The sequence below is a fragment of the Tinamus guttatus genome, unplaced genomic scaffold (assembly GCF_059628265.1).
Source record: "Tinamus guttatus ecotype Peru unplaced genomic scaffold, ASM5962826v1 Tinamus_guttatus_pri_ptg000649l, whole genome shotgun sequence".
Classification (NCBI taxonomy): domain Eukaryota; kingdom Metazoa; phylum Chordata; class Aves; order Tinamiformes; family Tinamidae; genus Tinamus; species Tinamus guttatus.
In genome coordinates this window covers 1131971-1155429 of record NW_028289183.1, presented here as the reverse complement: position 1 = coordinate 1155429, position 23459 = coordinate 1131971, and the positions used below count along the sequence as shown (strand labels likewise).

Sequence of the window (23459 nt, the reverse complement as noted above, 5' to 3'; positions counted from 1 at the left end):
CATAGGCAAAATGCATTTATTGTACCGTCTGAGCATATTGAGCAGGATGGTTGGATCCCAAGCAGTCCACTTTCTTAGTCCCTCTCCCTTTTATTCTGATTGATTTGCTTTCCAACAAGCTTCCTCCTTGTCAACACAGAGTTGGTAACATTTGTGGCTAATATGGGCGAGAAGCACTGAGGCTTATGCCTTCCAAGTCAGGTCTGACGAAGGAGCCTTCCAAATATGCCTGTCCTTCACTTGTCCAAGACTCTGCCAGAATATTTTGAGCAGCAATTCTCTGAAGTTTTGCCAATTGAGAAGGGTCAACCTGAAAGCTCACTTTCCTGGAGGAAATGTTCCCCACTTTACAACCTAGGTCTGAATTCCTCTTTTTTTCCTTACTTCAGCAGCAGTTTCCCAGATGGCCTTTTTCCAGAGCTGTTTCTAATGTCCAGCTGGATCAGCAACGTCATGGTTCTTTTGGCCAGACAATGGGCATCTTATCTGAGAAAGATGACAGGTTGATCTGTCATGGCCTGTCTTTGGAAAATTGCCCATCTGCCCCTTTTCCTTGTACTGTGATGTCTTTAGTAGACTTTGTTACTTCTTGTTTAACTCCCTCCCTTTGGGGAGCTATTACTTCTCAAGCCTTGTTGTTCCAGGCCATGTTCTAGCCCCTGCCTGGTCTGTTTCCCATGGTGTGCAAGAAGGCAGATCTGGAAATGTTTCTGCTGAGGCACTGTGCCTGCTGTTACATGTTGGGAGGGAGGAGAGATATCTTACTCTTTCCTGCAACTAACCTGTTCTTGATCCTCTGTTCTGCACTCTTTCTTTCCTATATTCTCTTTCTGCCTTTGTACAAAGCAATGTTTCCCTACTTGTTTATGCCTATTATTTATATGCTGTGGTTCAGCGTTTTCTGTCACGGTCTTTTTAACAGCATTTAATGCTTCCAATCACCACCCCGGCCTGAAATACTGCCTTTCATAGCTTTTTTGATTTCCTGAAACCCATAGACATTTGCCATCTGCAATTTTTCCAGAAGCATTTTGTATGCACGGTCCTCATGGCTCCAATTCTCCAATGTCTCTAGTTACTTTGCAGTTCTTGCTAGAGCTGTCGTTGTTTCTGCATTTCTAGTGCAGAAACTACATTTCTAGTGCAAAGGTATGAATTCTGCTGGTTGACCATGCCACATGAAGATAGTTTGCAAGGTATCCATTCAGCTTTTTTTTTTTTTTTTTTTTTAATCAGTATCCGTTAGGGATGTTGGGATGTGCTCTCAGATTCCCTCCTGAAATCTTCTTAAAGACTTATGTCAGATTCATCATTTCCATATTGCTGGCACATACTCAAGCACTGGTGATGCGCCACGAATAATAATTCTGCTATTTCAGGTTCTTTAACCATATTGGCTAAGTGCTATATGGTCCTATTGCGCTCTTTCTCTTCCAAATATTCCGAAACCTCATCAGGAGGTTTATCTCACTTTATTTCAGAAACATTCCCTGTGCAGTTTTCAGTTTGCAGATGCTGTTGTTGGCTACATTTTTAGTATGAATAGGGCATGCCTGGAGGAATCAGTGCACTCTGTGGACCCTGATGAACCATCTAACAAGTTATGTCCAGCCTTCACTGTAGCAGCATTTTCTGCTGCTGTCAGTGTAAAATGAGAGCTCCAAGGAATGTTAGGCACCAACCAAACAGAATTGCTGGAACGCTAGTCCTTCAGAGACAGACTTCTCAACCCTGTAATTCTACAAAGATGTGGCTGTGCGGTGAAGGCTGGAGACAGCAGGACACACTTTCTGTATTAAAAACCTCTTTCTCCTGCTGACAAATGAAATAAATGCTTTAAAATATTCCTTGCCAGAAGTGTCTAGACCAAAGAGTTGATGTTGTGTACTGTAGTTAGAAAAAATAAGCATGAGATGAAAGTGAAGGTATTGACTAAATTTCGAGCCAAACAGGCTGGGTATCATAATTAAAAAAAACTTAAACATATTTGGGAGGAGACATGGAATGATACAGGGCAATTTGGATCCTTCGCTAATCTGACTGTAGCAAAAATAAGCTAACATTTCTGGGGCTCATTTTCACAGTAAAGAAATTCTTCCCCAACTTCAGATGGAACTTTCTGTGTGTTAGTTTTCCTCAAGTTGCTTCTCATCACTAGGCACCACTGAAAAGAGTCTGGCCCCATCCTCTTGATACCCTCCCTTCAGATACTTAAGTGCAATTATAAGATCTCCCTCAGTCTTTTCTTTTCCAGGATGATCAGTCCCAGGTCTTTCAGCCATTCTTAATATGAGAAGCCACGCTCCAGGTCCTAAAGTAAGGCAGCAACCCTCCACTGGACTTGCTACAGCAGCTCCATGTTTGTCTTTATCTTGGGGAGCCCAGAAGTGGACATAGGGCTGAGTAGAGGGGACCTGTCAGCACTGGTCTTTCTAATGCACCCCAGGATACTAGTTGCCTTCTTGGGCACAAAGGCACATTACTAGCTCATGGTCAACTCCTTCCTTCCCTCCTTCTTGTCTTTCTGTCTCTCCCTCTCTCTCTTTCTTTCTTCTTTTCTTCTCTGTTTCCCTCCCTTCATGCCCTCCCTCTCGCCCTTCCTCCCTCTCCCTCATTGAGGAGTGCACTTTTCTGGCAAGGCACGGTGTCAGAGAGATGGGAAGTGCCCGGAGATTTAAAATGCTCAGCTTGGTGCTGTTGACAGGAAGTGTCTAAAAGGACCTTCTTTTCTGCAGGTCAGAAATACTTTCAAAAACAGTCTTGGTACTATTACGTGGCCTTTGCTTTTGTGCTCCGGAGATAGAGTCGGGAGACTCTTTCATGCTCAAGTTGTCATAGCTTTAAGGCTCTCCATGCTTCAGAGTGGGCAGTGACTCCAGTAGGGTCCATTGGCTGCATCTGCTAAAACTTCCTTTTAGAGATGCTCTTTATTATGGGCTATTATAGACCCATGATTTTCTAAAGATCAGTTACTTTTGCATCAGCACTTATTAGGGTGACATGCAGCCTGACTCCAGAAATAGTGCATCAGTGCAAAAGGACTCCCATCCTCCATGTAGGGCAGCATGTCACAAAGTGAGAAATGTTTTTTCCCTGCCCATTCTGTACTGTGATTCCATGTCATAATTTCTGCTATGCCCAGGGGAACAGCCAGGACAGCACAGTGAAATCTTTGGGACTATTTTATTCTAGCCTAATCTAACTTTAAAACTGTGTTACTGAGAAAACATGCAGAATTCTGTACTGAAAGTACTGCAGAATTCCTAGGTTGCTGTAATGGTTTTACTTAAAATTCTAAATTATTCTTAAAATTAATCATTTGAAAATGTCTAAAATGTATGTAACTGCAGAATTGAAACATAATAACCAAAAACACTGCTTGTGCTGTATATGCAAAGGAATCTACTGACTTTATTCTCTAGACGCTGAAGCAGCTGCAAAATCCATAGCAGAAGAAAATGGCAGAGGTTCACATTTTGTGGACCACCCAAGTCAAATTGCTGTGTCTCAGTATGCTCACTCTTCTTCTGCTATCTTCTTGCTGTGAAACTCGCGGCTCTTGACTCGGAGCTTGTTGACCTGTGACTCTGCAATGTCAGCCCGCTCCTCGGCTTCCTCCAGCTCGTGCTGGATCTTGCGGAATTTGGAGAGGTTGACATTGGACAGCTCCTCCTGTAGTGGGAGAGAAAGGTGGTGAAGAGCAGGGATTTACCTTCTGAATAGAACTTGAGGGGTTCGGGATGAAAACTGGGGAAAGGCCCAACCCTTCCACCTCCCAACTATCACTATTTCCCAAGAAAGGGAGGTCAGTAGACTTCCTTTTCTTTCCCTGTTTAGAACACAATGTCTGCTTTCTTCTTTTGAGAGACTCTTGCACAGAGTAAAACTTACAGCCTCCTCAGCTTGTCTCTTGTAGGACTTCACTTTCATTTGCAGCTTGTCCACCAGATCCTGGAGCCTGAGAATATTCTTCCGGTCTTCCTCAGACTAGAGCAAATGGTGAGAAGAAAAGAGAGTGCATTGCTTTCCTGCCTCCTGCAGGAGGTTAACAATTCCCCTTGGGAGTTGTGTGCCAACATTCTGACTCCCTGGGAAGGGGGTGTGCCAGCAGAGAGGCCTCCTGCCTTACCTGGTAGGTCAGCTCCTTCACCCTCCTCTCGTATTTGCGCACACCCTTGACGGCTTCAGCGCTGCGCTTCTGCTCAGAATCAACCTCCCCTTCCAGCTCACGCACCTGCAATGGGAAAACAATCCATGCAGCTGCACTCGTGATGTCTCATGGGACATGTTCCCTCATGAACAAATACTAGCCCTCACTCACCCTGGCCTCCAGCTTCTGGATTTGCTTCTTGCCTCCTTTCAGTGCCAGCTGCTCAGCCTCATCCAGACGCAGCTGCAGATCCTTCACTGTCTGGTCCAAGTTCTTCTTCATCCTCTCCAGGTGTGCACTTGTGTCCTGCTCCTTCTTCAGCTCTTCTGCCATCATGGCTGCCTGCAGAGCAAAGGAATAGAGTCAGTTTGGAGAGGGAGCCATGTTGGGTCAGAGTCCATCCACCACCAGCCAGCAAGGAGCCCCAACTCACATCTGTGATGGCCTTCTTGGCTTTCTCTTCAGCATTACGGGCTTCCTGGATTGTCTCCTCCATTTCACTCTGAATGTGGGAAATGTCTGTTTCCAGCTTCTTCTTAGTGTTGATCAAGCTGGTATTCTGTGGAGCAGAATACGTTTTTTTTTTTTCTCACTCAGTTCTAAAGCACAAGTTCTAAAGCTCATATTAAGAAATCTAACATTATGATTATCAGTGTTTCTAATATCAGCAGACTCCTTCACTTGCATCACCTTGCCAGGTTATAAACAGCCCGTCAACAGAGTTCTCTCAACATTTTAAAACAATAGTTATGTCTGCTCTTAATTAAGTCATATTTACAATCCAATTCCTTGTTTCAGGGTAACAATTTCAGTTCAGGTTAAGGAACAGACAATCTAGATAATTTACATAGACAAGGAATCAGAAAAGGAAAAATCCTGTGGCTCACAGGATACATTTTGGTAGCAGTCATAGTGGTGGTGTCATAATTAAGATTAACACATTTAAACCTTAATGTTGTGACCATGAGGAAAATGATAAATAACATTAGGGAGTTTATGATTGTTTTTTTGTTTGTTTCTTTTTTTAATGTCAGGAGAAAATCTATTTATCTCTAAAGATTTGCCTTTAACAACAAACTTCTAAAGAATCACATTCTCTCATTGTATCTTATTTATAAAGTAGTGACCTCCATAAACACCCGTTGGAGTTATTTTCACACAGGAATCTGACCTGAGTGTGGAGGAGTTGAACTCTCTCGCTCGCATCCATCAGTTCCTGCTCAGCCACTTTCCTTGACCGCTCCGTCTGCTCCAGGGCTGCCCGGAGCTCCTCAACTTCAGCCTGCAACAGGTTTGCTCTGCGTTCCACCATGGCCACCTGCTCCTTCAGGTCCTCCTGTGTCCTGACAGCATCGTCCAAGTGTATCTGGGTATCCTGTAAAGAAGGCAGCAGAAATTAATACAATGCATCACTGCTACCCTTGCATGTGTAGTTATAATGCAAGTATAATATTACCCAAGCTAAATGCTTGCATACACGTATTGGGCTTAACCAACCTTCAGCACTGCCTGTGTGTTTCTCAGGTGCTTCTGGGCCTCTGCAGCCAGACGGTTGGCATGGCTCAGCTGGATCTCCATTTCATTGAGGTCTCCCTCCATCTTCTTCTTCAGCCTCAGGGCTTCATTTCTGCTCCTGATTTCTGCATCCAGCGTGCTCTGCATGGACTCCACAACTCGGTGATGGGTTCTCTTCAGCTGTTCAATTTCCTCATCCTTTTCTGCTATCTTCCGGTCAATCTCAGATTTGATCTGGTTGAGCTCCAGCTGGAGGCGCAGGATCTTCCCCTCCTCATGTTCTAGAGAGGCCTAAAAAAGAACAAAACAGGCCGTATTAATAAAAGTGAATTTCCTAATGGGACAGCCTCCTGCACAACAAATTAGGCCTATTTTTTTAAGTATGATTTGGAAATTGAGGTTACAGTTTGAAACTCAACAGAGAGAGAGCAACGCCATATGGCTTACAGCCTCAAGCAGTTATTTTCCACAATGTTTCCCAGTTCTCCCAGGCTGGAAACCAGTGATTATGGCTACTTACCTCAGCTTCCTCCAGAGCTGCTTGGATTTCAGATTTCTCCTGCTCAGCCTGCTTCTTTGCTTTCTCCAGCTCATGAATGGCCTTTCCACTCTCTGCAATCTGCTCCGTGAGGTCAGAAATCTCCTCTATATGAACAGAGACAATTGGCAGGGTCAGGCACTGAACAACATAGGAAATGTCCTACCACATGAAGATGACAGCCATCCTCACCATATTGCAGACACAAACCCCTGCAGGTTGGTGGATAGAGAAGCTTGTGAGAAGCTTGTCAGTAGCTGGGCACCCGGCACTTACGCTGCAAGTTCTTGTTCTCGCGCTTCAGGGTTTCCAGGTGGTCCAAGGACTCCTCGTAGGCATTCTTCATCTTGAACAGCTCCGTGCTGAGAGAGCGAGCCTCCTTCTGGGAGGCTTCCAGCTCAGCCTGCGTTTCCTCATACTTCTGCTTCCACTCTGACAGGATCTGAAGAGCAACAAGGCCTGAAAATGTTCCTCACAGCAATGAGGGGATGCTCCATCCCCATACCACAAGACTGAGGCCCATTTTACCTTGTCAAAGTTCTTCTGCTTCTTGTCCAGAGCTGCGCAGGCAGCGTTCGCTCTTTCCACATCTATCATCAGGTCCTCCACTTCATTCTGCAGCCGCTGCTTTGTCTTTTCCAGGGAAGCACATTTGGCATTCACGGCTTCAACGTGTTCCTCAGCTTCCTGCAGACGCTGTGCCAGCTTTTTCCTGGGAGGTGGTAAATACAGCTCAGGGTTAGGGAGCAAATGGAAGCAATGCTGTATTGCTGATGAGCTTTGTGAAATAGCATGCTTAGCCATTCTGAAATCTGGAGTCATTGTCCCTATTTCCTTTACCTCTTTCCTACATGTGTTTTCCTTTTCCTTTCCCTACCTCCATACACTACGGGATATAATCTCCCTCTTCCTATTTCTTCACTCCAAAGCACAATCTTGACTTCCATTCTTAGTCTCTGCCAATATTCTTTACAGTCCCCACATACTTGGCCTCCTCCAGCTCCTCAGTGCGCTGAATGGCATCGGTCTCATATTTGGTCCTCCACTGGGCCACTTCACTGTTGGCCTTGGACAGGGAACGCTGCAGCTCCCCCTTGGCTTCCTGCTCCTCTTCATATTGCTCCCGGAGCAAGTCACAGTCATGGCGAGCAGATTGCAAGGCGTGGGCCAGGGCATTCTTGGCCTGGGGAAGGATGACAGGATTGGCACAAGGAGTAGCTACACTCCAGTAAATCTCCTGACTGAGCTGTTTTCAGACACTGGTTTATTCTTCTTAAGAGGGGAAAATCTGATATTTCCTAATATATTCATAGCTGCTGGACTGGACGGAACAGGAAACAAAGCTATCATGAGAAGGTTTGCACTGAATTACCTAATTGTTTATTTCTCCTTTCATCATGATGATTCTCTGATTTTGTATTTTGCTGCAGCCACACTCAAAAAAATAATAAAGCCTTTTGGAAAACATGCTTACCTTTACTTCTTCCTCTAAATGCCTCTTGAATTCCTCAATTTGTTGAGTGAATGCCTGCTTTCCTCTGGACAACTGAGAAACTAAAGCATCTTTCTCCTCCATCTGGCGTGAATATTCACCTGGAAAGTACACAGATATAGAGGCCTTAAGTTGCTACTGATTATAGCATAACGATCATTTATGACTGTCAACCAAGATAATTTGCAGAGCTTGCATAAATATCTTTTTTCAGTGCTTTTCTCTTTTTAAGTGAGAGGAAGTGAGCTAGACTTAAAATTTCCTCAAAAGAATCATGTCTTATGTTGTTCTATTTGCATATCAGAGATATAGATATCTTACCTGATTCTGTCTGCAAACGAGCTCTTTGAGCATTGAGATCATTGATCATGCGCTGATGTTCTTCCTCTTTTGTCTTAACCTCACTCAGCTGGTCTTCCAATGCACGACACGTCTTCTCCAGATTTGCCTAGTTGTAAAAAAAAAGATACCGCATTCTGGGTTACTTTTCCTCTAAGAAAATACACACTACTTTACTGTGATTTGAGAAGAGACCTCTAGGGATCATCTAGTCCAACCCCTCTGCTCAAGCAGGGTCACCTAGAGGACTCTGCACAGGATTGCATCCAGGGAGATTTTGAATATTGCCAAAGCAGACTCTGCATTAAGCAGCCTTATAACGTAAAAAAAACCCAAGGTACAGTGAGCCTATGAAGTGTATTTTATACCTTGGCTTTGGAGACAGACTCCATGTTACTGGATAAGTCATCAATCTCCATCTTGAGCTCACTCTTCTCCTTCTCCAGCTTCTGCTTGACACGCTGCAGGTTGTCTATTTGCTCCCCGAGCTCGGCTGTGCTGTCCGCGTGCTTCTTGCGCAGGGCGGCAGCGGTGGCTTCATGCTGCAGAGTGGCCTCTTCGAGGTCGCGCCGCATCTTCTGAAATTCCGCCTCACGCTTCTTGTTCATGTCGATCTGAGCTGCCGTAGCTCCCCCTGCTTCCTCCAGGCGCTCGCTGATCTCCTCCAGCTCCCTGGAGAGGTCAGCCCGATGCTTCTCTGCTTTGGCGCGAGAGGTCCGCTCGGCCTCAATTTCCTCCTCCAGTTCCTCAATTCGGGCCTGCAGAACAGTAGGCACCAATCACACCCATGCCCTGCTCCAACTGGACCTCTGTCAGTGTGAGAGAATGGATGGAACAGAGACTTGCCTGCAACTCCTTGATCTTCTTCTGCAGTTGCATGCCCAGGGCTTGTTCATCCTCGATCTTGCTCTGGATCTGGCTGATTTCAAAGTCTTTCCTGTACACAAAGAAAATTCTGTTAGAATCTGATGAAAAACACATGTGCACCAGCTAGCCTTGCAAGCATACTTACTTCTTCAATTTCTCATCTAGCTGCTGCTTATCATTTTCCAAGTCCATTATACTGTCATGGGACAGCTTCAGGTCACCCTCAAGTTTCCTCTTGGCTCTCTCAAGGTCCATGCGCAGTTTCTTCTCCTGCTCCAGGGACCCTTCAAGCTAAACAGAAGATGATCATGAGTGCCATGCCAGTCATGTCTAACTCTATAGCAGCTTTGATCTCCCCACATGTCCTTACATCATCCACTTGCTGTTCCAGCTTGGTTTTAGCCTTGGTCAGCGTATTGACTTTGTCCTCTTCTGCCTGCAGGTCATCCAGTGTCTGCTGGTGGGCCTCTTGGAGGGCTTTCTTCTCTTTTGTCAGCTTGGCAATGTTCTCATCCAGGCCTGCCATCTCCTCGGTGAGGTTTTTGACCTGTAAGAGGATGGAGACAGGTGATAATTAAAAGAAGTAGCTGCAAATCTGCTCTAAGGGACTGTACACAGCACCGAATGGACTTCTGGAGTCTAAGTGACAGATTCTGTGTTGTACCTTGTTTTCAGTTGCATGCTTTTCCTTCTCAACTTTGGCCAGCGTTAGCTCCAGGTCATCAATGTCTTTCTTCAGCTCTGAGCATTCATCCTCCAGTTTCCTCTTCTTGGCTGTCAGCTCAGCATTGATTTCTTCCTCATCCTCAGCCCTTTCTGTCACTTCCTTGATTTTGGCCTCAAGTTGGATTTTGGTTTTGATCAGCTGGTCACATCTTTCCTCAGCATCAGCCAAGCTATCTGCTTCCTGTTGTAGAAACACAAGTTTTCTTTGATTATAGCCTTTGAAATTATCTCAGAATAGTTTTTATCTGGAAAATAGTTATGTATCTTCTCAGCTGATTGATTACAATTTTTGTTTGTATTTTTCAATAATATCTTATCCATGTGGTAGCTATGATAATACATCATGCATTCACAAATTTCTGTTAATAATCATGTCCTCAATTATTTTATTATAACTTATGAGTAATGTAGAATTGCTTTGTAAGATGGGCTTTGAAAATCAAATGCTGTAGGAATATTCTTAAACAGTAATTTGTTTTTCAAAATATAGTCTGCCTACAAAGCTCACATGATATACTATTAATAACAGCACAATCATACAACATAAGAAGAAAATCCAAATAACGATGCAGATAGCTGCAGTACTCAGAAATGAAAGAATTTGCTTGATGACTAATCTATTTTATTGTTTTTCTTCATTCCCTATCTAAAGGATACCAAGTTATGATGTAATTACCCAGAGGTGACAGTTTAGTATTTTTATACGTTTATATGCTCTTCAGCAATAGTTTATGCATTTTGCATTTAAGGGTTATTGGCTAAAGCCCACATAAAGCAGGATGGGTAATGCTCAAAAAGTCATTTCTCAAGGGAGGCATGTCAACTGTCATGGAGTGGGGGTATCTACCAGCCCCTTTGCATCTTCCGATGAAACAATGAGCTTTTTTCTCTTGTGCAGGTTAAAAAACAACCCTTGGATATGAGACTTTTTTGGGCAGAAGCTTAGGAACTCAGTTAAATTTATCCTCCAAAATGAATTAATTATTCTACGTTCGGTAAGATGTGGATACTTACCTGCTTCAAGAGAGTTGGGGAGTCAGGCACAACCCTGTTACATTACTTAGAATCATAGAATCATTAAGGTTGGAAGGCACCTTTAAAGATCATCTAGTCTGACCCCTCTGCATGGGCAGGGTCACCTAGAGCACGTGGCACAGGATTGTGTCCAAGCAGATTTTGAATATCTCTAGAGAAGGAGAATCCATAACCTCCCTTGGCAGCCTGTTCCAGTGCTCTGTCACCCTCACAGTTCTGAGTATATTCTGTGGGCTAGCTGTAAATGGCTACCTTGACAGAAAGCAAGAGTACTACCTCTCTGCACTGTCTGCCAGATGGCTTACCATGCAAATCCAGACACCAGTTTTCTTTACTTCACAATATATAATGGATAATTAATGAAGTAATTGATTTATAGTCAACTACAGTCTGATATTCAACTTTGGAAAGTGAAGTTTGATTATACAGACTCCTTTTCTGAATGGTAAATGAATGATGATACTCACAGCCTGCACTTGGAGCTGCAGGTCATTTTTCTCCTGCAGGAGGGACACCATTTTCTCTTCTAGCTCCTTCCTCTTTGCTTCAGACTTTGTAAGCTCTTCCTTGGTTTTCTCAAACTCTTCCTTCATATTGGCCATCTCCTTCTCCGATTCTGCACTCTTCAGCAAGGGCTTGATCTTGAAGAACAGCTTCATCCAGGACCAGTGCTTGACGTTCATGAAGGAACGAACATTGTACTGGATGCAGAAGATGGACTCCCTGAAGCAGAGTTAAATGTACATTGAATAATTTGCATGTGAATGGTGTAGACACTTTCTCCAAAGTACCGTGATGATTTGCATTTGAGAAATGTGTACCTCCTCTCCACCATTCTCTGGTACTCCACTCTCATGAGGAAGCCCCTGCACCTGGCCTGTGTGCGAGTGATGAGCTGTGCCAGCTTCTCATCTCTCATCTCCTCCAGGAGCCCCAGCAGCCCAGCTTTGAAGAACACCTTGAGAAGGGGAATATTGCAGCTTGTCATTGTCAGGTGGCACAAAACACGGCCACACAGGATAGTACCTGAGTCAAGGAGTGTTTGTACCTTGGTGTGACCAAATTTGTACTGGGTGTGGTCCACATCAATGGAGCCAAGGAGCTTCTCAGAAGCCTTCTTGCTGTCAATGAACTGTCCCTCTGGGATAGCACTTGCATTGAGCACCTTGTACCTGTGCAAAGAGAAGGAAGAAGAAAAGGCTGTTCTTCCCAACAAGCGCCTGGTGGCTACTGTCACTTGACACTAGAGTCCAGCCTGACTGAACCTACAAGGCACTTGGCACTGGTTAAAATGATCCCAGTGCAGGAACCCTCTTACCTCTGCTTAAAGTCAGCATAGAGCACTCTGCTGGGGAATCCTTTCCTGCAGATTCGGATCCCTTCCAGCACACCGTTACACCGCAGCTGGTGCAGCACCAGTTCATGCTCCATGGCACCTAACAATTCAGAACACAGTAAATACTAGAATTTCTAGCACAGAGATGAATGACTGTATCACAGGAATATCTTTTATTGAGCTTCTTACCAGGCGTTTTTGTTTCATTAGGGATGATGCAACGGACAAAATGGGGGTGAGTGCTCCGTAAGTTGGTCATCAGCTTGTTTAAGTTTTCCTGTGGGATTGTGTGCAGTTTAGATCAACAAATTTTACTTCTGCACACCCATCCTCTAGATGTCAGGATACTAATATAATGAATTAACACAGATAAAGTAGCAATTAAATCCAAAATTTATATTTATCTAAAGCTTCTTTTTTATGTATTCTTATTAATGTTTTCTTTGTTACTAGAAGTAACTAGTATTAAAGTACTCTTAAAGAAAGTTCTTATTTAAGTTATCCTTTGGGATCAAAATTTAAAGTGCATTTTAATAAAATGAGTATTTTCGATACTTTTGAATTAACATAAAAATGTCATATATTCTTAAGCTCAAATTTGGACTTTAAAGTGTACTTTCTCATTCCAGAAGAAAATTTGCTTTTTATTAAGGTATTTCCTAAGGTATTATAGGGTTCTTTTATTATTATTATTATTATTATTTGTTGTGTTAATATTGTGACTGAACCAGTGGGAAGTACTGTCTTTTTTTCATGTGAAGCGTGAAATCCCTGATTTTCAGAGATTAAGAGTTGAAGAATCCTTACTTACTCGGAAAAGGGCAGAAACAGTCTGGAAAGAAGAACCCTTCTTCTTACCACCTTTCTTGCCACCACCACCACCAGCCTCTGGAAATTAGAAGAAAATATATTTTATTTTTTTGAGTTCTACTTGTGGCATCATAATTTGGTGAAACCACTGTGCATCAAAGAGGTGACATTTAAGAGAACTGACCTGCCTCTCCTCCAGCAGAGGCAAAGAGTAAGGCCAGTGTCTTCACAGATGATTTCTGATACAGCCCCACAACAGTTTCATTCAGGGGGTCCTTGTTCTTGTCAAGCCAGCCAGAGATGTTGTAGTCCACTGTGCCAGCATAGTGCACCAGGGAGAAGTGGGCCTCAGCCTTGCCTTTGGCAGGCTTGGGCTTCTGGAAGTTGTTGGACTTGCCCAGGTGCTGGTCATAGAGCTTGTTCTTGAAAGAGGTGTCAGTTGCCTTGGGGAACATGCACTCCTCTTCCAGGATGGAGAAGATGCCCATGGGCTGGAGGAAACATGAACAAGTGGACACTGATCACTGAGTCTTTGATCATAATGTTCTTATAAGTTACTTCCTGAATATGTAAGATACTTGAAATGAAAAGGTACTTTCTCAGTGCAAGTAGTTAGTAACACAAATGATAATAACAAACAGATTTTTTAATAGTTAGGACAAAATATGATGTTGAGGAGAAATCCTAAAATCCTACGTCACAAACAGGAAGTAACAACATCTTAAATATACATAACATACCTTTTCAATAAGCTCAATACAGGCAGCCAGGTCCATCCCAAAGTCAATGAACTCCCATTCAATTCCTTCCTTCTTGTACTCTTCCTGCTCCAGCACGAACATGTGGTGGTTGAAAAACTGTTGCAGTTTCTCATTGGTGAAATTGATGCAGAGCTGCTCCAGGCTGTTGAACTGCTCAATGGAAATATGAGAATCACCAATTGTTCTAGATGTAGCACTGTCTGTAGGGCATTTTCTGTGAACTCAGCATCTTACAAAGGGACATCCAGTTAAAACACAGATTTTTAATGTTGAACTGCCATTCACTCTTCCTAAAAAGATTTTTATTGCTCTTTGATAGTGAACTTCTGTTTACATATATCATTTATTTTTAAAGCAAATTCCAAAAAAGAAAAAAGATGCTGGTAGCCTTATTCCTAGCAGAGTGGAATTTACATCTTTTCTCTCAAATTGTGTAAATTGTCCCATTCCTCTAACAAAAAATAAACCAAAGCAAACAAAAAAACCCTCTCTATTTTTCCATTGCTTGTCACCTCTTGCTTGGACCGACCTAACTTCTCCTAATCTTTTAGATACTTCTTTACCAGCGTAAAGGGATCCAATGCAATCTTTTAATTGGAATCACCCTTTTGCTCTTCAGAAGGAAAGATTATGTATAGCTTTCTTCTTCTAGACTCTTTGCAGAAATCTTGGTGGTCTTACATCTATTTTTCTCTTTGTAAATTCTGTTTGAATTGTGTCTTTGTTATTTCTGTGCTGCCTATCAGTGAATATGAGGATTTTTTTTCATTATCTAGCTGCAACTATTGATCTCTAATTGCCTTTTTAAGACACGATATGATATCTGTGATATTTGAGCTACTTACATCAAAGATCTCAAAGCCAGCAATGTCCAGCACACCAATGAAGTACTGTCTGGGTTGTTTGGTGTCCAGCTGTTGGTTGATACGAACGACCATCCACAAGAACATCTTCTCATACACTGCCTTTGCCAAAGCACCCACTGCATTGTTCACCTAAAACAAAGAGAGAAATATCAGAAAAAAAAATATTAGGCAAATTAAGATTGTAAATGCAGCCACAGGTTCTGTGTCCCACAATGTGTGTGCGTGTTACCTGCTGCACAGTTTGACCTTTGGTCACGTACTCATTCCCAACCTTGACGCGGGGATAGCACAGGGCCTTGAGCAGGTCTGCTGAGTTCAGACCCATCAGGTAGGCAGCCTTGTCAGCAACTAAGCACAAATGACAGCGAGAGGTAAAGAGCAGGAGAGGAGAAATGATCCGTGAATAGTGCCTGGAACATAGTCAGTGTACATTCTCTAAGAAGTATGTGCAGTTCTATATGTTCTGCTACTGCAGTCCTATGTTAGCCTGCCTAGGAATTTAGAAGCATTAAAATTATGGAAACCACAGTTGCTGGTTTTATAATACAGAATTGCAGTAAGAATCCTAAGCGGCATTTGTGACCCAGAAAATCCTCAGCTAAGTACGTGCAGAGTTGTTTGTTTTGAATATGTTTCCTTAAACAGAACTGCATATGATATTTTGACGTTATCTTGCATTTTGCCATCTACTAGTGTTAATGTTTCTATTATTGAAAGTTCTACGTTTTGCTAGTACCTTCTGTGCCATCTGGCTCTGCCTGCTCCTCTCGTTGTTTCTGCTTGAACTTCAAGTTCCCATAGTGCATGACAGCCCCTGTCAGCTTGTAAATGGCCACTTTTTCATCAGCAGTGAAGCCCAGGATGTCAATGGCACTCTAGTAACAGAATCAGTAAAGTGAAAACCAAGCATATTATATGTAGCAATCCATGTGTAAAACCTTCTATGTGCTACTTACGTCTGTAGCCATTAGCTCCTCCTGGTCATTAATACTGGGAACAGTGATCTCGCCTTGGCTCACATAGTGGTAGTCATATGGGTTGGTGGTGATGAGGAGCATGTCTGAAAAGAACAATAGGGCATACATGGGTGTAAGAATGAAGATAATATTATCCATTCATTTGATTACATCAAACAATTTATACTACTTCCTACCAATGAGCTCTGGCTTCTTGTTGGACATGATCTGATAAAAGATGTGGTAGCTTCTTTCTGCCTTGAGCTGGAAAGTAACTCTGGACTTTTCCAAAAGATCTGGCAAATAACATTGAAAGAATTAGCAAAAATTTGAGGAAATGAGAAAGGATTGTTATCAGGCAAAGAGGCTTTCTTACATGTTTCAATATCTGCAGAAGCCAATTTTCCTGTGGCTCCAAAGTGTATTCTGATGAATTTGCCCTTAAGAAGTGAAAGAAAAAAAGACACTTTGGAATTTCACAAGAAAGAAAATGTTTGTGAACTTACATTATGTAGTGCACTATTGTAGGATGTCTTGAAGAGATCTTTGTCCCTCTCCCTGCACAACTCTCCCTCCCTTCCTTCCTCCCTTCAACATGGCTATGTTGTTAAAAAATGACATCTTAATACACTTAAAGAACAATGCATACTTGAACTAAATCTGAATTAAAACATTTGCTGATTTTTGAAGGAATCATAGCTATAATACACTTGAATGCTATTTTATTAAATACAATCCTTCTTAATAAATAAGAGCCCTAAAAGCTGCAGGTGTTCTATGAAGAATGCACTTTAGCAATAAGACTAAATAGACTATATCCATATTTGGACAGACATATAAGAAAAACATTAGCTGAATGACTATAAGCATTCTACCATGGCATTTCAGGAGTGAGAGTTCATGATTGTTGTTCACCTGTAAATGTGAACTTCTCTGACCAAAAACTTACAAAGCGTGAGGAGTTGTCATTCCTCACGGTCTTGGCGTTTCCAAAGGCCTCTAGCAGGGGGTTGGCGCTGATGATTTGATCCTCAAGTGTGCCCTACAAGATGAATAAGTATTCATGGTTATCCTTCTCAAAATTGGGTCAAGTGCAGAGAAAAGCATCCTTTCAGGACAGTATCTGTTGATTTACCTGCATTTTGCCTGCCTGTTGCGGCTGCTCCTCCTTCTTCTTGTCCCCGCTAGCTGCAATTGTTGCAAAGTACTGGATGACACGCTTGGTGTTCACAGTCTTCCCTGCCCCGGATTCTCCGCTAGGAAGCAAAAGAGAGAGAAGCAGAGAACGTCTGGTCAGGCAGCAGGTCCCCAGGCACAGAGCCAGCCCTTGGGAATCGGAGCAGGGAATGTACGTACGTGATCAGGATTGACTGATTCTCGCGATCTGTGAAAGAGACAGAAGCAAAGACACTTCGTAAATGAAGAACACACACAAAAATGAAAATTAATGTAGCAAGTGTAGATTATGATAAAAAGCAATTATGAGTGTATTTTTTTATTTATTAGTTGCAGATATTTTTCAGTCTACTAACTTTCCTAAATAATTTCCAGTGCTTTGCTTTTTAAATACTATCTGTGGTTCTCTACTTACTACTTAGGAATGCTGAAATAAAATCCTTTCTAAATAGTCAATGATTAATGTTATGACTGAAAAAAAAATCCAATGCTGTATTAAAAATAACAATGTACTTATGGGGAAACCTCTTGATTACTTTTAAAATGTCTTTTTGATAGAATCACTTTGAGAACCACTCACCAGTTAGCATGAACTGATAGGCGTTGTCAGAGATGGAGAAGATGTGGGGAGGGGCCTCCTGGCGCTTTTTGCCTCGGTAGGCCAACACCACCTCCGGGTTGTACACCGGCAGCCACTTGTAGGGGTTGACAGTGACACAGAAGAGACCCGAGTAGGTCTGCAAGGACAGGACACAGCAAGTTGCCTTCCATTGGCTTTAGCAGACTGGCTCTTCCTAGCGAGTTGCAGGAAGCCTGTGGCTGCTACTTACGTAGATCATCCAGGCTGCATAACGCTCTTTGAGGTTATACAGCACAGCAGGTTCGTGGAGGTGGGTCATCATGGCCATGTCCTCAATTTTGTCGTACTTGGGAGGGTTCATGGAGAAGACTTGGTCTTCCTTCACGGTCAGAGACTGCCAAGGAAATGAGAGATCCATGCATGTCAGCTAAGAGCTTGGAGTGAGAAGTAAATGCTGCTCTTATGAAGCTTGCATTTTACTTACTTCTCCTGATTCAGACTTCACAGTGACCTTCCCTCCTTCCCTGCTCTGGATTGTCCCTTTCACAAAAGAATCCTTAGGATGCACCACAAAGACTGATGACTTGGCATCAAAAGGCTTGTTCTGGGCCTCGATTCTCTCCTTTTCTGACTTCCGGAGGTAGGGAGCTGCCGCCCCAAAGACGGCCATCTCAGCGTCTGAAGACATGACTGCACTTTGTTATGGACCTGTCAGCAGAGGTCACTGTGAAAGAGAAGATAGGTGAGCTAGGTGAGTCATCAGTATTTCTTGCCACTCTGCTCATTGGAAAATTTATAAAGATACAAAGTATTTCAACAGCTGATGTTGTGATGAATCTCAGAGAGTCTTTTAGTCTTTTTTACTGTTCAAAACAGGGCTAAGGTTAGACCAAGTCAGCCAGAGCCCGGCTCATTGAGGATGTTCGGACCATCTCCAATGATGGAAATTTTGAATCCTTGTTCTATCACCCTCATGGTGAACATATTTTTCCAAATACCTGATCAGAATTTCTCCTGTTGCAACATGTGTTTCTTGCACCTTCCACCAACCCCATCCAAGAAAATTCCATTTCTTTCTTCCCTATTCCCACATAGTTGTTGAAAATAACAGTAAAAAAGTTGCCTTTTAACTTCTGCTCCAGAGTGAACAAACCCTTCTCTTTCAGCCTCATACATGATTTGCTTCAGTCTCTGATCATCCTGGTGGCTTTCCACAGGACTCATTCCAGAACATCAGTGCTTGAGATGTGAGCTCACATGTGCTGAATACAGGGCAAGAATCCCTTCCTTCGACTTGCTGACTACACTGTTCCCTATGCCTGCCAGGTCACTGTTGGCCTTCATTCTCTCCAAGGTGGCACATGTTGAGCTTGCTGTCCGCAAAGCCACTTCTCTGCAAAACTATTTTCTAGTCAAATGACAGACTGGTCAAATCGGTCCTGTTGCATGAGACTATCCTTTCCCAGGTGCAGGGCCTGACACTGCATTTCTAAAATTCATGAAGTTCCTGTCAGGACATTTTTTTCACATCCTTCTGAAGGGAAACCCTACCCCTGCAGCATATTTACTGGTCCCACCATTGTTTTCATCTGCCCAGTTCCTAAGGATTCATTCTATCCACCATGTGGGTTGCTAACAGAGGTGTTAAATATCAGCTCTATTATTCTAGTGCGGATGTGTTTTATAATGTGATTGTGCCAAATGAAAGTTCAGCTTATGTTCCTAGGTGCCTGCATTGGAAAACGGCTAAGATATCTAAGATACTCTTGTCTTCTCAGGATAAGCAGGATAGCTTGGACTTCCTTTTTATATTTTGGATCTAACCCCCCCTCAAAGCGTTGCTCTGTATGGCTAGACCAATATACTCCAGGAGAGTGAAGGTTTTATTCTTGAAAAACGTGAATGTATAAATCATAGTTTAGTTACTTTGTACATTGTTGTGACTAATTTTTAGGGTAGATCTCATTTAAATCAACTGTACTGATATTTCTTTGTATGTAGCAGAAGGCAGTAACTCTAGGAAGTAGTAAAAGAGCAAAGATTAATGAATAATATTGTATGTGAAAATATTGCAACAACCAGTTATTTCTGTGGATGCTAATGATTTGTGAAAATAATTAAAGATACAGTTGTTAGCCTGGGTTCAAGAATTTTCAACTCAAAGCTGGAATCCTCAAGGCAGTACTGGGTTTTGAAGGAAAGAGTGCATGTGCAGGAACAGAGAATATCTTTCTTAGTCAGTTAGGCCAACAACCCACATGACAGCATTTTCCACAAGCTCTAGTAGTGTGCAGATCTTGCATTTGGTTACCTCCTTTTTTTTTTCCCTTGTTTGTCTTTATACTTACAAGATTTCCTAATATGAATACCATATGCAGGTTATATTCCTTCAGTATAATCTTGATAGGCATTTCATTGCAATTTCTGTCTTGCATGATATACAGTAATGCATATAGCTCGTTAAAATCGGTGAGATTTTGAGCTAATCCTTCTGGCAGGCTCTGTCAAGCTTTATGCCAGAACAGATCATTGATCCATAATTAAACATAAGCAGTACCCAAGCAGCACTTCCTGGCATGGAGTGTGTACCTGGCAGCTTCCAATGTAGCCAGTTGGGAAAGCTTGCTAGCCATGAGCAGCCTACTCAGACAGAAGTGCACTGTACTTACCATAACAGAGCAGTAGCCAGAAATCTGTGCGGACACAGCAATCACACAATTCAACACAAATTTGCCACCATGAAAAACATGTCTGTCCCTTAAGTGTGAGTAAATTAGGCTCTTACCTTCTCTGATATGAGAAGAATGGCTTGCAGGCTGGAAGGTGATCAGTGCTGCAAAATAGACATGGCAAATCCCTGTTACTGCTGCATAGAATTCCACAGGCAGGTCATAAAGTGAAAATATGAATATGCTTTAAGCTACAGATTTTAAAGCCATACAGGCATACAAATGAGTCCCAGGAGCAGTAAAACTGCAGTGGAAATAGACTGCAGAGACACTGTCCCTTTCTGCTGGTTACAGATGCCCACTTACCATCAAGTTTTCTGTGGAGACAGGACAGCCTATATTCAAGGACTCTTTTATATAATCTGGTCAGCACATGCTGCAGATGCCTCCTCTGTCTTTGGGCAAAGCATTTCTGGCAAACCATGTTTTTGGCAAAGCATTGTTTGGCAGACTGAACGAAGGGAAAACTATAAAGTGATGTTACTAGATATAATTAGAAAATTTTGATATCTCACTAGCTATGTGAATAAATCTCCTATAAATAATATGAGAAGATTCTTAAGGTGGGAAATTTGACGAATGCTGACTGGCAGGATGAAGGCTACTGTTCATAGCTGTAGGCCATGGATGGTTCATGAATCTGAGCTAAGGGAGTAGGGAAAATCATTCACTAAACAAGTAGGATGACATTTTGGGGCATGCCTTAAACTTTTCTGAGGTCATCACAACTCCAATGAGAGCTCTCCTTTTACGGAGCTGTCCACTTACAGAGTTTGGGTATGAGATGAAGATTTTACTGTTAATTGCACTGCTTAGCTTCATCAAATTGTTAAGTTTCAGTTCTGTAACATAATATACTGTATCATATGAAGGAGAATAACCTCTTTGAATAAAACTACATGTCCATTACATTGCATCCCATCTCTGATGGTCAGTAGGCAGGATATAAATATAAAATGATAGTCCTTTTTGTATCTTCCAACATTCTAGAAATCTTCAGTTTATGGATTCCTAGTAGGACAATATAGACACCTGACTTGTGATAAAGGAAACAAAGAAACAGTACAAATTCCTCCTCCACATATCAGGTTAATGGGTGCAAATCTGTCTGATCTCTTCTTGTATGGAAATCATTCTTTACTTCTAATTATCATTGTCATCCTCCCTTGTAGTCTTCCAGTTCTACCGTATTTCTCCCAAGGTCTGATATCATGCAATGTTCATACTGCACTCACTGTCCATCATTACATTTGGTGGTGTTGCTTTTTTCTAGGTATACTACTTGGCACTGCCCAAAATTTTTCTTGCCCAGTGTAAGTATCAAGATTTTTTTTTCTCTCTCTTTTCACTGAGAATATATATTTTTTATAATCAGCAGAGTTTCTAAGGTACCTAAACCTAGCTTTTCAAGGCCAAAAATATTTTATTCTTAGCTGATAGAATCCAGAGCTCAAATATGTGAACCCCAAGTATGTGAAACTCCATACATAACAAAAAGTAATTTTACCTTCTGCCTTTATTGAAGCATGTGTCAAATATGGAGTAGTAATTCAGGGCAAGAAACCTGAGTTCTAGATCTATCCAGTTTCATTGCAGAAACTTCTCAGAAAAGCATAGCAACTGCTAGACTAAAGGCAAAAAAATGCTGGCCACTTTTCTTGAATGAAGACATATCACGATCCTGTATTGGAAAGCAGAGAAGACTGAAGCAGACTGCAGAAACATCTTCTTTAGCATATTGAGTATATACCTAAATATGAGTTGTGAATCATTCTAAGCAATTGAATTTTCATACTTGGAAAGTTGGTTAAATCTGTATAAAATCAGTCAAAAGCTGTACCTCATAAAAATATTTGGATTCTTTGGAGGAATATTCAAGTACATAAAGAAAGAAACCTCTTTGAAATACCACAGTTAGATATTTGAAACATTTTCAACAAAGTTCCTTATCATAAGTAGTTAAAGAAATAAGTCACCATGGGAAAGAAGGGAAGGTCGTTTTGAGGTTTTGTGACTTGTAGAATGTAAGAAACAATGGACATAAATCAAATCATAAAAAAATCAAGTTTTCACAATGGAGTAAAATGTTTAGGAGAATCCTATATCTGTGCTTGAATCTGTGCTGCTAAATATGTATTTATAAATGATAGAAAAAAACCAATAGGTAGGAAGTGAAACAACAAAGTTTGTTCATGACAGAAGCATTCAAAATACTCATAACTAAAGATTATGGTTAATTGGCTTGACATACAGCTGAATTCTGTTACAAGTTTGTCTCTTGATACAGAGTGATTAAACAATTTTATGGTAGAGATAATCTACTGTTGATCTATGCCAAGTGTTGCATGTGGAAAAAATAATACGAGTTTACAAAATGCTGACTTAGCTATTACCAGAACTCAGAAGAAAGGTCTAGAAGTCATTAGAGACAATTCTTCAGTAACATTAAGCTAGTAATAGAAACAAAACACATACACGATGTTAGAAAGGAGAAAGGAACAAAATTATAAAAATCACTGTGAAAGTGTTTATACAACAGTTGCAGCTTTACTAAGTATTAAGGCACTAAGGGTAAGCATTGCAGTACAAAAGTTAAATATATACCTATAGTGCAAAATTTCATAGGGAAATGAAAGTGCTAGGCTGTGAGTGGAGGTGTCAGACACAAGTGTACCAAAGGAGACAGTGCTGCTGTCCTCCTGAGTATCTGTTGCATTTTTCCAGTGCATCCAAAGATTTTGTCTTTAGCCGTGTCTCAATAGAGGAAAGAAAACTGCTCATATCATTACAACTAGATTGCATTTAAGTTTCATGTTCTCTGTCATCTGTTTATTCCTCTGATATTAGACTGAACCCCTTTCCATGGAACTCTACTTGAGGAGACCTCACTACCCTAACATCTTACCCACTCAGCAAATTGTGTACCTTATTGGTGCTTCTCCAGTCCTGTAGAACAGGTTCACCAGAGGTGACAAGAACCACTTGGAACTATTTCTCACTCTGTGTACATGGACATTCTCCCTCGGATGTTCATAACAATCCTCCAGACATCCCCCAAATCTGAGGCTCTAAAGAATCTTTTTTTTTTCCAGATATCTTTGGCCCAAAATCTGAATTAAATGCATGATGATTTGAATATTTTTCCATTCATACAGACAGCTCAGCTTTGTTTCTTGTGACCATCTTATACAGCCTAAGAGAGTCAGTGCCATTTGTGGTCTTTAGCATGAGCTACATGATCAGAAAATAAGGTTACGTCTCTTATCTCTTGACAACTAGGCATCAGATAAAACCATGAATTCAGGACCAAAGCATAAGGAACAGGAGACTAGCCTTCATAGTTAGGGGGTGTATGGAAGAGCAGCATCATTGTCGTCAGATTTTTCAAGGAAAGCCTGGAGGCTTCTAGCTGCTGTAAGAGTAATAATCACCCTCTGGAAACTCTGAAAGGCAGAGACGGATTCTTGAACACACTTGGCAGATGTTGTCATGAAAAGTGAAAAATCTATGGGGTAGGACGGGTTACTATAAATGACATTGCTGTTATTCCCCTGATATTTAGGGCACCCGGAACTCCCTCTTC

At 41.8% G+C, this 23459-nt stretch overlaps 1 protein-coding gene across 1 annotated transcript; it reads right to left on the bottom strand.

The window, feature by feature from the left end:
* Window positions 1-3516: 3516 nt before the first annotated feature.
* LOC104564870 (myosin heavy chain, skeletal muscle, adult-like) lies at window positions 3517-17835 on the bottom strand. The gene is made up of 38 exons (XM_088535815.1): window positions 17632-17835; window positions 17398-17541; window positions 17148-17304; window positions 16748-16775; window positions 16527-16647; window positions 16341-16433; window positions 15768-15831; window positions 15589-15687; window positions 15392-15495; window positions 15172-15310; window positions 14665-14783; window positions 14415-14564; window positions 13549-13719; window positions 12993-13299; window positions 12810-12886; window positions 12188-12275; window positions 11981-12098; window positions 11711-11834; window positions 11484-11620; window positions 11130-11385; window positions 9566-9808; window positions 9272-9448; window positions 9047-9192; window positions 8881-8971; window positions 8403-8792; window positions 8017-8143; window positions 7678-7796; window positions 7190-7386; window positions 6732-6915; window positions 6480-6645; window positions 6186-6310; window positions 5648-5956; window positions 5322-5525; window positions 4584-4709; window positions 4322-4492; window positions 4130-4234; window positions 3892-3987; window positions 3517-3672 (listed from the first exon to the last, which is right to left on the bottom strand). Exons 1-38 carry the CDS (start codon window positions 17833-17835, stop codon window positions 3517-3519), a joined length of 5832 nt encoding a protein of 1943 aa, XP_088391941.1.
* Between the last annotated feature and the right edge of the window lie 5624 nt (window positions 17836-23459).

What these genes read in the sequence shown, in the direction of transcription:
- LOC104564870 (XM_088535815.1), bottom strand. Translation starts at nt 17,835, where the DNA reads ATGTCTTCAGACGCTGAGATGGCCGTCTTTGGGGCGGCAGCTCCCTAC. An exon ending in TGCAGCTCCAAGTGCAGGCT is followed by an intron (nt 9,809 to 11,129) that starts GTGAGTATCATC and finishes TTTCTACAACAG; the next exon opens with GAAGCAGATAGCTTGGCTGA. An exon ending in AGTCTGTCTCCAAAGCCAAG is followed by an intron (nt 8,144 to 8,402) that starts GTATAAAATACA and finishes TTTTACAACTAG; the next exon opens with GCAAATCTGGAGAAGACGTG.